The sequence below is a fragment of the Anabrus simplex genome, chromosome 6, assembly GCF_040414725.1.
Source record: "Anabrus simplex isolate iqAnaSimp1 chromosome 6, ASM4041472v1, whole genome shotgun sequence".
Classification (NCBI taxonomy): Eukaryota; Metazoa; Arthropoda; class Insecta; order Orthoptera; family Tettigoniidae; genus Anabrus; species Anabrus simplex.
Genome location: NC_090270.1, coordinates 279,972,324 through 279,988,689, shown reverse-complemented (window position 1 = coordinate 279,988,689; position 16,366 = coordinate 279,972,324). Strand labels below are relative to the sequence as shown.

Sequence of the window (16,366 nt, the reverse complement as noted above, 5' to 3'; positions counted from 1 at the left end):
CAGTAAGCCCAATACAGTACCTTCTTAACACAACAGTCAACAGTACTTATAATGCATACATGTAAGTAAAGATAAATACACAATAATAATGCTGAAGATAATAAAGACAAGGAAGAAGAATGAATGGAAAACACATACACAGAGACAATGACAATCCAGAGTACAACAATGATTATTTCTACACTATAAAAATACAAGAATTGCAACAAAGATATAAATAAAGTAGTAAGTGACTATATTAATAAATAAGTTAAAGAGCACCTATTATATAGAAAAGGAGTCTGAATTTATAAATTAGAAACACAGGCCTTTAAATGTATATTAATGACAGTGTGTGATTCTGAAAATAAATCTATTCCTGCAGCAAATGTGTTATAAAATCGTAGCATTTTAATAAATGGCGAGTTCAAGTGATGAGATGTTCTAGATCATGGAACTTGAAATACTGTGTTCATGCGAGCTCCAGCTCGTGGAACATGAAAGGAGATAAAATTGAGCAGTCCTATGGAATTAAATTTATTTCTTACGATTTTGTTTAACGTTTTTAGAGAAATAATGATTCTTCTGTTGCGCAACGACATGAGGTTAAAGTTACTTCTTAAATACCGTGTTGATATATCAAAAGGGCAAAATGTCTTATTTGTTTTATAATACAGATACCGCAAAAACTTGTTTTGAACAACTTCAATAGTATGTATTTGTTCGTTAGAACACGGGTCCCAAATTACAGATGCATATTCTAATTTACTCCTAACAAGGCTAGTAAATAACTGAATAACAATCGATGATTGAGCAAATAATTCAGAACTCCTTATTATAAAACCGAGCATACGGTTGGCATCGTTCGTTATTTTTGTAATATGGGCTTTGAATGTTAATTTTTCATCAAATATTACTCCTAAGTCTCTTATTGCTGAAACTGTTTCTAGTTTGGTATCTTTTATATAGTACGACACAATCGTACCTTTCTTTTTCCTGGTAAAAGTTACTGATTTACATTTCTTTACATTAAGAGACATATGATTCATATCGCACCATTCTACAACACGATCAATGTCCTGCTGTAGCTCATCCTCATCCTTCTTGTGATGTATGACTTTTACATCGTCAGCAAACAGCAAACAACTGGCATGACAAAGATTATTCGGCAAGTCGTTAATCAAAATTAAAAATAGAAGGGGACCCAAATTAGATCCTTGGGGAACACCGGAGTAGCTAATGAAGTTGTCTGAGATTTCGCCTTTAAAAGACACAAACTGACGTCTATCTTTCAGGTAAGTACACTAACTGACAGAGCAAATGCAACACCAAGAAGGAGTAGTTCGAAAGGGATGAAAGTTGGGGAAAAAACAGAGACGGCACGGACGAATAATTGATGTTTATTTCAAACCGATATGCAGGTTACACAATGCGCACGGCATCGACTCAGTAGGATGTAGGACCACCGCGAGCGGCGATGCACGCAGAAACACATCGAGGTACAGAGTCAATAAGAGTGCGGATGGTGTCCTGAGGGATGGTTCTCCATTCTCTGTCAACCATTTGCCACAGTTGGTCGTCCGTACGAGGCTGGGGCAGAGTTTGCAAACGGCGTCCAATGAGATCCCACACGTGTTCGATTGGTGAGAGATCCGGAGAGTACGCTGGCCACGGAAGCATCTGTACACCTCGTAGAGCCTGTTGGGAGATGCGAGCAGTGTGTGGGCGGGCATTATCCTGCTGAAACAGAGCATTGGGCAGCCCCTGAAGGTACGGGAGTGCCACCGGCCGCAGCACATGCTGCACGTAGCGGTGGGCATTTAACGTGCCTTGAATACGCACTACAGGTGACGTGGAATCATACGCAATAGCGCCCCAAACCATGACGCCGCGTTGTCTAGCGGTAGGGCGCTCCACAGTTACAGCCGGATTTGACCTTTCTCCACGCCGACGCCACACGCGTCTGCGGTGACTATCACTGACAGAACAGAAGCGTGACTCATCGGAGAACACGACGTTCCTCCATTCCCTCATCCAAGTCGCTCTAGCCCGGCACCATGCCAGGCGTACACGTCTATGCTGTGGAGTCAATGGTAGTCTTCTGAGCGGACGCCGGGAGTGCAGGCCTCCTTCAACCAATCGACGGGAAATTGTTCTGGTCGATATTGGAACAGCCAGGGTGTCTTGCACATGCTGAAGAATGGCGGTTGACGTGGCGTGCGGGGCTGCCACCGCTTGGCGGCGGATGCGCCGATCCTCGCATGCTGACGTCACTCGGGCTGCGCCTGGACCCCTCGCACATGCCACATGTCCCTGCGCCAACCATCTTCGCCACAGGCGCTGCATCGTGGACACAGCCCTATGGGTATCGGCTGCGATTTGACAAAGCGACCAACCTGCCCTTCTCAGCCCGATCACCATACCGCTCGTAAAGTCGTCTGTCTGCTGGAAATGCCTCCGTTGACGGCGGCCTGGCATTCTTAGCTATACACGTGTCCTGTGGCACACGACAACACGTTCTACAATGACTGTCGGCTGAGAAATCACGGTACGAAGTGGGCCATTCACCAACGCCGTGTCCCATTTATCGTTCGCTACGTGCGCAGCACAGCGGCGCATTTCACATCATGAGCATACCTCAGTGACGTCAGTCTACCCTGCAATTGGCATAAAGTTCTGACGACTCCCTCTTGGTGTTGCATTTGCTCTGTCAGTGTATAAAACATTCGAAGTAGTGGTTTCGAGAACCCAAACTGGTGCATTTTTTGGACAAGAATTTTATGATCTACCTTGTCGAATGCTTTTTCGAAGTCTGTATAGACAACATCCGTTCTTCCGTTGTTATCCAATACATCATACAGTGTCTGAGTAAATCCTACAAGATTTGTAATAACAGATCTATTAGGCAAAAATCCATGCTGAAATTCGGAAATACCTGCCTTAATGTGATGATAGATCTTAAAATATAGTATATGTTCGTATACTTTTGCAAAAGCGTCAATAATGGAAACAGGGCGGTAGTTAGATATATTTTCATGAACGTCTGCCTTCGGAACTGGTGTAATTTTTTATATTTTCCACCTTTCAGGGAAGCAAGACTTTTTTAATGAAAGGTTGAAAATGAAGGTTAGCTGTGGAACTAGTATTTCAGCACATCCTTTAATTATATAAGGTGGGATGTTATCTGGACCTCTTGACTTTTTAGGTTTTAGTTTTCCATTAATGACTCGTTTTACCTCCTCTTCTGATATAGAAGTAATATTGAGCACATCCATAGTTGGTAATACAGGAATCTCATCCAAGTCCATGTTATCCATGTTATAATTATGCCAGTCTTGTTGTATTTTTCACTACCATGTACAAGTTGCTATTGTTTCATTAAACCATCAAAAAAAAAAACTATTACTTGGAACAGCTAATAATAATAATAATAATAATAATAATAATAATAATAATAATAATAATAATAATCACCATCATCATTAATGTCCCACTCCAGTTGCCCGGGTGTGGTTAACAAGCCTTCTCCACTCCTTTCTGTCCTTCCACTTTTCCTGCTCCATTACTTCTGCCACATCTAATCCAGCTTCTCTAATGTCCTTCCAAATCTGATCCATCCACCTTCTTCTCAGTCTTCCAACAGGTCTCTTTCCCTTAACTTCTCTTTCCAATTTCCTTCTTGCTACCTGTTCCTTTCGCATTCTTTTTACATGTCCGAACCATCTCAGTATTGCTTTCTGTACCTTCTGTACTAACGGTTCTATATTTAGCTCTTCTCTGATTTTAATATTTTGAATTCTATCTCTTCTTGTCGTTTTAACTGATGTTCTTAAAAATTTCATTTCTACTGCTTAGATCTTACTATCTTGTCTCTTATTAGTTACCAGCATTTCTAGTCCGTATATTACAATTGGTATGAAATACTGTTTGTATAATGTTAATTTTGTTCTCTTCGGTACTTTGTCATCCCATAAAAGCTCTCCGACTTGATGATAAAATGTTGTACCTTTACTTAGTCTGTTATTAATTTCAGGATTGATTTCATTACTTCCATTAATAATGCTACCCAGATATGTAAACTGTTCTACATTCTCTAACCATTCTCTGTCTATGTTCACTTGGCTTCTCTTTTTCTCTTTTCCACAGTGCATGAATACAGTTTTCTTTTTACTAATTACCATTCCAAACTCCTTCAGATTTTCATTCCAAATGTCCAGTCTCCTTTGTACTTTTTCTCCCTTTCCCCAAATCACCACATCATCTGCACATACCAAAGCATTCACTTTATCACTACTGATACTCTGTTTTACACGTTTTATGATTTCATCCATCAATATAATAAACAATAATGGCGATCTAGCAATAATTACCCGGACTCCCGAAGGCAGGCACGCCATCGAAAAGCTTCACAAGATTGCAATCATCTCCTCATCTCCTATGAAAAAACGCAATACATGGACTCCAAGTGCACACACCTAACATCACTAGCGACCAAATATGGCAACATTTTCCAAGTCAAACAATTCTGTTACTTGGGTGAAATTATCGGTAATTCAGGCAATGATAAAGCAGCCAACAAAATGCGCGCAGAAAAACTACGTAAAGCATATCTAATCACTTGGAACTTCTACAATAAGAAATCAATATCCACAAAAGTCAAACTCCGACACTACCACATTGTTGTCCTCCCTTTTTTTTTTTATTTGCTAGGGGCTTTACGTCGCACCGACACAGATAGGTCTTATGGCGACGATGGGATAGGAAAGGCCTAGGAGTTGGAAGGAAGCGGCCGTCGCCTTAATTAAGGTACAGCCCCAGCATTTGCCTGGTGTGAAAATGGGAAACCACGGAAAACCATCTTCAGGGCTGCCGATAGTGGGATTCGAACCTACTATCTCCCGGATGCAAGCTCACAGCCGCGCGCCTCTACGCGCATGGCCAACTCGCCTGGTGTTGTCCTCCCTGAGGCACTCTATGCAATGAGACATCATCACTCACCATTAACATCAAGGACATTGAAAAAATTGAACGGCAGATACTGAGGAAGATATTCGTGCCCAAGTTTCAAGAGGGTATATGGATGTGAAAAAGCTCGGAAGAACTCTATGCATTAACTGAGAGATTCACTTCAGTCGCACGCAAACGGCGTATGAAATTTTATGGACATTTTGCACGAAAGAATGACTCATGGCCCACTAAGAAAATATTTCTTATTATCAATGGAAACCAACAAACCAAAGTTTGCTGGATAATGGATATACAAAAGGACCTCGCAGAAGTCGATGTTGATCCAATGGCAACCACAAGGAATACATACAGACAAAAGATCAACACCCATAAATCTGCACCCAAGAATCCATCTGAGAAATGCTTGACACTCAAAAACTTATGGACACAAAAAGACGACAGGCCCATAGTGAAAGGATGAGGAAGTTTGGGAAAATAAGAAGAACAAGAAGAAGAATACCAGTGCTACTTAATGGTTCCACGTGCTCCTTAGAGGGCTAAACGAATGTATATTATTACTTACATAATTTTACGCCCACATTGGAGCACTTAAATCAATACATTTGAGTTAATTTTTTCTTTTTCTTCTCCCAGAACTTTCTCATCCTCTCCGACCTGGAAGCCCTTTGTGTGTCCGAAACGAATGTATATAATAATAATAATAATAATAATAATAATAATAATAATAATAATGGCATGTGGCCTCCGGAGAGGCTTAGTGCAGGTCTTTTGATTCGACGATCGTAGGCGACCTGCACGTCGTGATAAGGGTGAAATGATGATGAAGAAAACACATACACCCAGTCCCCGTGCAATTATGCTTAAAATTCCCGAGCCTGCCGGGAATTGAACCCGGGACCCCTGTAACCAAAGGCCAGCATGCTAACCATTTAGCCGTGGAGCCAGACCTTGGAAGAGCTGAAATCCAGTTATCATTACTGTCATATTCCAGAGATAATTTCATTCAATTTACCATGATTTACATAAGTAGCATAGAGGATAGAAGCACACACAAAGAGAGGCTCATATGGCTGGGAGCAACAGAAAGGAAGAACAAAGATTTCTGGCAGACATATCTGTTCTTGTCCCCCTATCAAGCTTGTTCCTGCTTCCCAACATCCATTGGGATGGATGAGGGGAGAGCCCATCTATGAAGACAATAGTGAAAGAAGGAGAAGAGATGGTCCTCTGTCGTATTTCTGTTACTCCCTCAACCCACATAAGCCTATCACTGTGTTTTTCATTTGTGTGAATTTTTATCCTGTGTTCCAGCTTCCTATCTCTGTTTATTAAAATCTGATTGTAGTCATGTATAGAGAGCACAAACTGGGAAGCAAGAACAAGCTCGTCAAGGGCTAAGAAGAAATGTGATTGATGAGGAGAGAACCTATCCACTTGAAGACAGCAGCGTATGCAGAGCGACTCTGTCCGGCAAGGTGATCCTGCTATAGTAACGGAGTTGACAATAAATGATACAGATGTTGATTCCCATAGGAAATCTGAAATATTTGTCACGAATTAGTAAATTTATAATAACAATATAATTCCCTATGGGAATCAACATCTGTATCATCTGATGGCCAAGCAGGCATCAATTTTTGGTAAAGAGGCAAAGTCTCTCATAATAGTGCATTGGCACTGCCGGTGGCTCCAAGTAGCCTACGCAGTGGCCTCCACGGTATGCACTAGCCAGCGTCTTGGTAGGTGTGTTAGGTACCAACTGATGAGCCCAACCTAGCACACGAGGGCTAAACGCTGGCAACCAGGAATGAGTTGGCTGGAAAATTTATAATGTCCAATAACAGACCATTTTATTGGTATTATAAATTTACTCATTCGGGACAAATATTTCAGATTTCCTATGGGAATCAACATCTGTATCATCTGATGGCCAAGCAGGTATAAATTTTTGGTAAAGAGACAAAGTCTCTCATAGTGCATTGGCATTGCCGGTGGCTCCAAGTAGCCTAGACAGTGGCCTCCACGGTATGCACTAGCCAGCGTCTTAGTAGGTGTGCTAGGTACCAACTGATGAGCCCAACCTAGCACACGAGGGCAAAACGCTGGCAACCAGGAATGAGTTGGCTGGAAAATTTATAATGTCCAATAATGGACCATTTATATTGGTATTATAAATTTACTCATTCGGGACAAATATTTCAGATTCCCTATGGGAATCAACATCTGTATCATCTGATGGCCAAGTAGGCATCAATTTTTGGTAAAGAGGCAAAGTCTCTCATAATAGTGCATTGGCACTGCTGGTGGCTCCAAGTAGCCTACGCAGTGGCCTCCATGGAACACACAGCTCTATTGCAGAGGACGCGCTCATCGCACAATTCCTCACACTTTTTGTTCAGTTGGGGTGCCATACCATCTCTATCTCAGCACCTCGCCAAGTTGCCAAGGCACAGGCTGGCCCCAAGTTGGTGGACAGCCATTCCCAGTGATGTTCTCCTGCGTTGTTTGTGACGTTGATCTCGCTGACCTCCGCCCGACTAGTGTATCCTTTGTTCAATGCCTCTTTCGCGGCTCTGACCCTGCACCAGATGTCCTCCTCTACTTCAACTAAGCTACTGCCTGCCTCTCCGTTCAAGAACATGGAGCGTTCATCAATCGCCTCCATCAAGTGATACCTACACTGCCTCACCTTCAAGACGACTCCGACGCTGATGAAGATCCTGTAGCGCATGCTGCCCAACCACCTCCTCTGTCTTCCTCATCGCCATTATCTACGTCTTCTCACCCTACCACTTTTCCCATGCCCACCCCCATATCAGTTCCCATCTCTGTTACTCTTTCATCCATCCTACCTGTCCCTATTACCACCACCATCACCACTTCTGCGTACATCTCTCCTCTCCATTCTCTTACTACCACGACTTCGTCCCCCTATTGATCACTTCTCTCCCCACCCTTCCCACCACTGATCTAGCACCTCACCCTTCATCGACCCAGCCATCTGCCGAGGGATCTTCCACCGCTCTTCCAGCAACCGTAGTACAGCCGCCTTCAACGCCACCGCCATCTCCCTCCACTTGCAGCTGTGTCATCAGAGGCGTGGATCCCAGCATTGCGTCTGCCATCATCGCTCAAGACATCGCCAGGCAGGCCTTCCAGTACGACAGGCATTCCGTATATACAACGCTGACGGACCTACCTTCTTGGTATGCATACAACTGCCAACTTCTACCGACGTCCAGTGCCTTATCGCTTGTGGCATACACATCTATGGTCGCCATCATCGCGTCGAACCCTCCAATTCTCCCCCCCAAACCCTCCACCGTCTTCCTACATTTCACAATCGCCCCCCCGCCTAACCCTCCTCCCTCACTGCCCCGTCCTCATCTTCGTTCATCTTCAGTCCCACCTCCATCTCCTGACTTCCTCCGCCTTCTCCTTACTTCCCTTGTTCACTTCTCCTCTTTCTACCATATCCTAGCCTCACATTTATAGTAGTAGTAGTATCCACGGTATGCACTAGCCAGCGTCTTGGTAGGTGTGCTAGGTACCAACTGATGAGCCCAACTTAGCACAAGAGGACGAAACGCTGGCAACCAGGAATGAGTTGGCTGAAAAATGTATAATGTCCAATAACGTACCATTTATATTGGTATTGTAGACAATAAAGCCAGCGACTCAATTCCGAGTGTTGGGAGGCAGGAAATATCCTGACACCTAAGAGGACCAATGGGTTTAAGTGGAGGAGCGCTCTTGGGAGAGTGATGGTTCCTAAGAGGAAGAAATGCCTCTGAAACCCATCAGGTAGTGTCTGTACTGGATGTTAGGAGCACCTGTTCTCCAGTTTAGGAACAACCTTTAATATCGTATGAGGACTGGTGTCAGCAAAGGCATGTGGTTATAAACTCTGCTCCAAAGTCAACTATACTACAGTATGGCAAAACTTTCCGAGTAAAGAGAAGTGTTAGGGGGAAAAAATAAACGAAATGGCGTATGGCTTTTAGTGCCGGGAGTGTCCGAGGACAAGTTTGGTTCGCCGGGTGCAGGTCTTTTGATTTGACGCCTGTAGGCGATTTACACGTCGTGATGGGGATGAAACGATGATGAAGATGACACATACACCCAGCCCCTGTGCCAGCGAAATTAACCAGTGATGGTTAAAATTCTTGACCCTGGCAGGAAATGAACCCGGGTCGTGTGACCAAAGGCCAGCACACTAACCATTTAACCATGGAGCTGGACAGTGTTAGGGAATCTCCTGGAAGTGACGTTTCCTTGTGGATGGGGGCAGTAGAACACATCCATGGTATCCTCTGCCTATCGTAAGAGGCGACTAAAACAGCCCCAGGGGCTTGGGATCATGGGTTGGGGACCACAGGGCCCTTAGGTGAGTCCTGGCACTGCTTCCACTTACTTGTGCCAGGCTCCTCAATTTCATGTCCTGTCTGACCTCCCTTGGTCAACTCTTGTTCTTTTCCAACCCCAATGGTATTAAGAGTATTCGAGGCCTAGGGAGTCTTTCATTTTCACACTCTCCGTGGCCCTCCGATACCTGCACTTATTGCATTATTATTTATTTGTGATGCCTGCATTTTTGAAAGTGTTGGTTGGGTCCCTTCAATTTTTCCCTTTGGTTAGTGTTAATAGAGGATGGTTGCTCAGTTGTACCTCCTCTTAAAATAGTAAGCACCACCACCACCTGTGATGCGTAACTAGATCCCCCTATAGGTGTTGATATTGATGAGGGGTACTGTAGTAATCACAATTGCAGTTAAAGATGATGATGATTGTTGTTTAAAGGGGCCTAAGAGCTAGGTCACTGGTCCGTAGTAGTACGAGGTGCAATGAAATGAAATGATAAAAAACTACAAAATGTATCCACTAACTAGAATCTGAAAATGACGATGAAAACTGACCATGAATCCAAAACAATCATTGGATCCAAGTCACAATGTCTTATTTCTGGGATGATGCTTGTATTCCAAAGGGGTCCAAAACCCAGGTCACTGGCCCCTCACAATAGTACTAATCACTGGTAAAGCAGAACCATGGTGTTCATCCTATAGTGGTAATAAACACAGGTAACGTAGACTCATGTTGTTCCTCGCATGGTGGTACTAATCACAGGTAATGTAGACTCATGGTCATTTCATCACTAGTCGTTTTGCTCCTTGCTGAGCGCCGAGACCTCATAACTCTCTCATTTAATTGCAGCCTTGACGAGATGCCTCCATCCAGAGCAGTTTTCAGCTTTTCTTATCATGATCTGAAGAGGTAGGACAGTGATCTTCTTCGCCTGATCTAACCATCTACTTGCTGTATGTGGCAACACTCACAGGTAACACAAGACCCATGGTGTTCCTCACATAAGGGTACAACTCACAAGCAACGCAGACCCATTGTGTTCCTCGCATAGTTGGTCTGATCACTGGCACTGGCTAGATCCGTGGTGTTCCCCACATAGTGGTACTAATCACAAGCTACGTGTACTCATGGTGTTGCTCACATAGTGGTACTAATCAAAGGTAATGTAGACCCACGGTGTATCATACATTATGGTAGCACCCACATGCTACACAGATTCATGGTGTTCCTCACATAATGGTAGTACATGTAGGTAACGTAGACCCATTCTGAACACAGTGGAACCAACCCATTTGAGAGCAGCGCTTGGCACCTATTCCTGCTAGATCTAGTCTCTACAGCCAAGTGCCTGCTCCCCCACCTTAGTGGGATGCACACAAGGGTACTAATCGAAGGCAACACCCAGACCCACGGTGTTCCTCACATAATGGTACTGCTCCTAGGTGATGTAGACCCATGTTATTCCGCACAGGGTGGTACTAATCGCAAGTAACGTCGACCCATGGTGTTCCTCACTTTATGGTACTAATCACAAGTATTCTCATGGTTCTAATTCCATCATCCCTCGGTTGCCCCTTTTAGTCACCTCTTACGACACACAGGGTATACCGTGGGTGTATTCTTCATCCGTGTTCCCCATCCACAGTGGGTTGCAGTTAAAGAAACTAGTGGATTTTGATTAGAATTGACACATGGAATGTGGAATCAATGACACGTACAGGTATGGAGATAGTGGAGGTAGATTGCCTAAGAAACAAGATGAACAGGAAATGGTACCAGAGAACTAGATGAAGGCTACGAGTTATACAGTATTACAGTGGAGAAAATAAAGTAAAAAATGGAGTGGGTGTTATTTTGAGTAAGGAATGGAAGATTGAAGTTTATGAATTTTTATTTTTATTGTTCCATATTGACTGTACATCACATAAAATTCTCATGAAAGGAAACAATCAAAAAAAGGGTCCACCTTAGTCAATGTCCGGCTTCATGGCTAAATGGTTAGTGTGCTGGCCTTTGGTCACAGGGGTCCCGGGTTCGATTCCCGGCAGGGTCGGGAATTTTAACCATAATTGGTTAAAATTCCCCTGGCACAGGGCTGGGTGTCATCATCATTTCATCCTCATCACAACACACAGGTCGCCTTCGGGCGTCAAATCAAAAGAACTGCACCAGGCCTCTCTGGAGGCCACACGGCATTTATTTACTTTAGTCAATACAAACCGAGTCAATCTTTAAAAACTAAAACACAAGTTGTGTCAAGGCCACTAATGGCATGAAAGAAGTGCAAAATTGATTAAAAACAAGCAAAATACATCAAAATTAAAATTTCCACTTATTTTTTCAGTAAATTTGCTAACTATATTCTGAAAGAAACTTTCATTGGTTAATTAAGGTTGTTTTATTTTTGAAAACCCTTATGTGCTCTTTAAATTTGTTAAATATTTTTTATTTCAGGGGTGTTTGACACCTCCCCCCCCCCCCCCCCCCCCCAGTACAGCCTTGTGTACAGTATTAATTACAACAATATAACTTTCACCACACATGCACTTGCTGCTAATTCCATACCTAATCTTAAATTTATGTAGCCCGTCCAACGAGGCAATGAAAATATTTTATGAGTCTGGTCACTAGTTCAGTTCCTTTTTCACTAAACATAGGCCCACTAATAGGATAATTTTCTGCTCTGTGCTGCTGGAACCATTGTAATAAACTGTTTTCAAGGTGTTCGTGTTTTCCATCTTGAATACCTGTATGTCTGTTGCTGGACACGCGGAATACATATGCACCTTCTTCGATCTCGGCTGCTTTTGTCACTATTGAATTTCGGTGGATGGAGCAATACCCATTTTCTTAGCAATATCTACTTGCTTCTTACTGCCACTTTCCTTCAAAATTTTTAATATATTCAGCTTCTCAGCAATAGTAACCTACTTTCTTTTCCTGCTACTCATACTGATGAGATGCACTGTATAAGGAGAGATACCACCAACATTTTCAAGGCCGCTACTTGGGCAAGTATGACCTCATCCTCTAGGCATTAATGGACAGTTACCAGGAAAGGTAGTCTGAAGCAAATATATTTGCATTCTAACAATGTTTTTGCAGCAAATGCAACCCTGTAAGACAGGGTTTGGACAGTTTTGAGGTTATTTTCAGCCAGCCATTAGGGATTATGAAGGTAGTTCCCCTCCCCTGTCCCTTCACTATTGTTATTTCGTTTTGGTGTTTTCCAAATTCGTACGTTCCTCATCGCCAAATGTTTCATTCCAGTCTTGTATCTATGTCATACTTTCATGTTTGTGTATTACTGTTATGTGACTCCCTCTTAGACTGATTCTGAAGTTCCGCCAGCTTCCGCTTCGAACGCTAGCACTGTATCGCGTCTGTGAGCCATCTGGTGACGAATGAACGTACCACTTCCACTTCTATTATACATCTAAATTCAAACCTCATTTGAAGCCTTTCTTGTAAACAGTTGAGATTTTCTTCTGATAATGCAGAGCAAAGTTCTCTGGGAAACATAAAGAATTTCACCTTATTTTCTTGATACGGCATAAGCCCAAAAGCCTATATCATGCCTATAAGTATGGGCCATGGAAGCATCAATGGCAATATTTTCATCTTAACTCATGGAGGGAATCTTAAATTGTATTGTTTGTCATCCTAATAATGAGGAATATATCCAATTAACACAATACACTACAAACGAAAAATATACGCCAACATGCATTCCTGAGAAAACAAAAAGAAGTGTCCGAATTCACCGTATACATTGATTTCGGACGCATATGCTTTTTAAACCGTTGTCCGAAGTTTCAAAGCATATTAGGTGATTTCAGACACAAATAGTCCTTTATTTTAATTCTATGTTCTTTCTGCAAGTGTTCTGAAGGTGTCCAAAACATGACTAGCTGGTTAAAATCATTGTAATGATAAATTTAATATGTTACTGATCGATCTTTATTTTCTGACAAGGTAAATGCAAAATTTTCTGATCTAAATTGAAATATTAATAGTTATAAACTGCACAGAAATCCTACTAAAAGATCTTAATAATTTTTCTTAGAAATAAAACAAATCATGATGGAAAAAAAAAAAGACGATACAATGAACATTTAGCTGCCATGGCCCATAAATCTAAAATACATTTTATCTGAAAATGAACATTCCTCTCTGTTCAACGTCAAGAATTTCATTGTTTGGTCTGTATTGAATCGAGATTCACAAAGTAATGAATTGAAGTAGGAGGATCCACCTATTCAATACAAATTATGTAGGAGTTTTAAATGTAATAAATAATAACGTGGTGATTTTAAACTCCTACATAATTTGTATTGAATAGGTGGACCCTCATACTTCAATTTATTGCTTTGTGCATTCCTCTCTACTCAACTTGAGTGGGAAGTATTTTCAAAATTTGTTCTTTAGCTATTGTATTCTCATCAGGGATGTTAGGGAACACAAATACTTTTCTGCTGTTTTTAGGTGGGCGCAAATATTTGACATCCACATCCCTTGAACGAATATTAAGGCAACGCCAAAATACTGCTTCATATGCTCTTTGTTCCTCAACTTGTATTTATAATCTGCAACAAGGAAAGCCTCTTTTTTTGCAACACCAGAACATCATTACCTTGGTCATTACCTTCATTGTGTGTTTCATCGCATTCATTTTCACTGCTGCTGCCAGCACTATCACTTGTTTCTGCACTGCTTTCATCTCGGCAGAAGTCCCGGCTAAAAAACAACTTCCCAGGAAGAACATTTCTTTTGCGGCAGCAGGAAGTAGCAGATTGTGTTGGAGGGTAACAAGCCAATGACCTTCCTTGAGCATTTCCTTCTTCATTTAGCACTGGTTATCCTCTCATTTTTTGGATGTACTTTCTGCACTTTATTTTGTAGGGTGAACCGAGGTATACCATATAAATCAAATGCTTCCCTATAAGACAACTTGCCAATTTTAATATCACAATCATCTTTTTCTAACAGTTTTGGTTCGTAATTATACCTTGAAGTAGCTCCTTTTTGCCTCTGATAATTTCTAGGCATTGTCTGAAATCACCCCAACTGCTTTCAGTTTTCAGTAAAATGTGCGTAAAACACTACCTTTCACTAAATCAAACCAAAACCAAAATTCCACAGCAATCATTTATAAACACTTCAGTTGGTTGATCTCACTAAGAATCATAGTTATAATGCGTTACTTCGAGTCACGACAATCATACGTATCCACTTAATGATAATGCATGAACTTTCAATAATGCCAGTGCACACTGGAGATTTTCCAAAGTATGAAGTCAACTTGTAATAAAAAGTGCAGAATGCAGGAAACACAACCTCAAGGTCAAACTAAAATGCGTGCGGAAATGCAAAGCAGCGGCGACTCTTTCAGAAAAAAAGGGCAAGCATATCTACCATACCGTCCAAAATTGCCCCGTTTGACGGTACAAGTGTTGTTCCGTATTGCCAGGGACATAAAATATGATTGCATAAGTGCAAAAAAGAATAAACAAAAAATTAATATCCAAAATAAATTAACATGGAAAGAATAGGAATTCAGACAGGACCTAAGAGGAGGGGGGGATGAGTAAGTGTAAAAAATATACAAATGTGAAATGTACAAAAAATGTTTTACTGTATTGAGTTTTGTATCTACCTAGGTAGATGGATGGCAAGGAAAAATTTAAACAGGCAATCACTGCAATGGCAAGCAACTTAAAATTTAAATAAATATATCTCAAGTAATTTACCTTAAAACTATATTTGGATGTAAGTTGACTGACTGACTCTAGTTTCAGCAGTTCATTATATTCCTTTGACTGTCGCATACGGTCGAGCCTGAAGAGTACCACCCCACTGTTAACACCAGGAAACCCTCCAGGAGAAGAAGCTGGCTCTCCAAACATAGTTTTTTTATGTCTGGACCGGTACATATACAGTACATGATGATAGACTGGCGTGAGTTCAGGAGCCAATCCAAACAATGCATCAGGACCAAAACTACAAGAATACAAAGACCATGAGTATCATTATAACAAATAAGACATCAGTGATCAAAACTACAACAATACAAAGGCAATTATTATTATGTTAAATAAGACCAATTTTTGTATTTAATATCAATACTTCAATCAATCAACCACCACTGATCTGTGTTTAGGGCTGTCACCAAAGTGGTAGATTCCCTATCAATCATTTACCTACTCTTTTCTTAAATTACTTCAATGACAGAAATCTATCGAACATCTTTCTTGGTAAATTATTCCAATCTCTAGGTACATTTTCCTATAAATGAGTATTTGCCTCAATTTGTCCACTTGAATTCCAGCTTTATCTTCCATTTTTATTATTAAAAACTTCATTAACTCATTTACCTACTAATATCATTCCACATCACCTCTCCACTGACAGCTTGAAAAGTGAAGCTAAATGACATTAGAGGTTGTACGTGTAATGTTTATGTGGAAATAACATTACTTTACACATATATATTTGTAATACTTTGTAAATGAGTTGGATCAGCCTACTTTTTCTTAGAGTTTTTGGTTTACTTTATCTCCCAGCCCATTTGAGAAAGAGTTAAGTAGTATAGTAATTTTTTAATAGAATATAGCTATACTTGTAAAAGTGTCGCAAGAAATTTGCTTTTAACTAGATCCAGTACGACCGAGCTCAATAGCTGCAGTCGCTTAAGTGTGGCCAGTATCCAGTATCCGGGAGATAGTGGGTTCGAACCCCACTGTCGGCAGCCCTGAAGATGGTTTTCCGTGGTTTCCCATTTTCACACCAGGCAAATGCTGGGGCTGTACCTTAATTAAGGCCACGGCCGCTTCCTTTCCACTCCCAGCCCTTTCCTGTCCCATCGTCGTCGTAAGACCTATCTGTTCTATTATGAGATTAATTACATGAGACCTATCTGTGTCGGTGCGACGTAAAGCAACTTGCAAAGATCCAGTACGGGGAGAATTTAAAAATTTCCCACTTGAAGTGGAAAGGGCATGAATGCTGAATGCAAATCATGCAGTTTAGAAATGCAGGAATTAGTCTTGTTTTA

At 41.5% G+C, this 16,366-nt stretch overlaps 1 protein-coding gene across 1 annotated transcript in view; it reads right to left on the bottom strand.

Moving 5' to 3' along the window:
* The window catches only part of Xxylt (Xyloside xylosyltransferase), a 47,875-nt gene that overhangs the window by 13,115 nt on the left and 18,394 nt on the right, over positions 1–16,366 (bottom strand). The window contains exon 3 of the mRNA XM_067150435.2: positions 15,063–15,312. Coding sequence (XP_067006536.2) covers positions 15,063–15,312 — 250 coding nt within the window. The remainder of the gene's footprint in view (positions 1–15,062; positions 15,313–16,366) is intronic.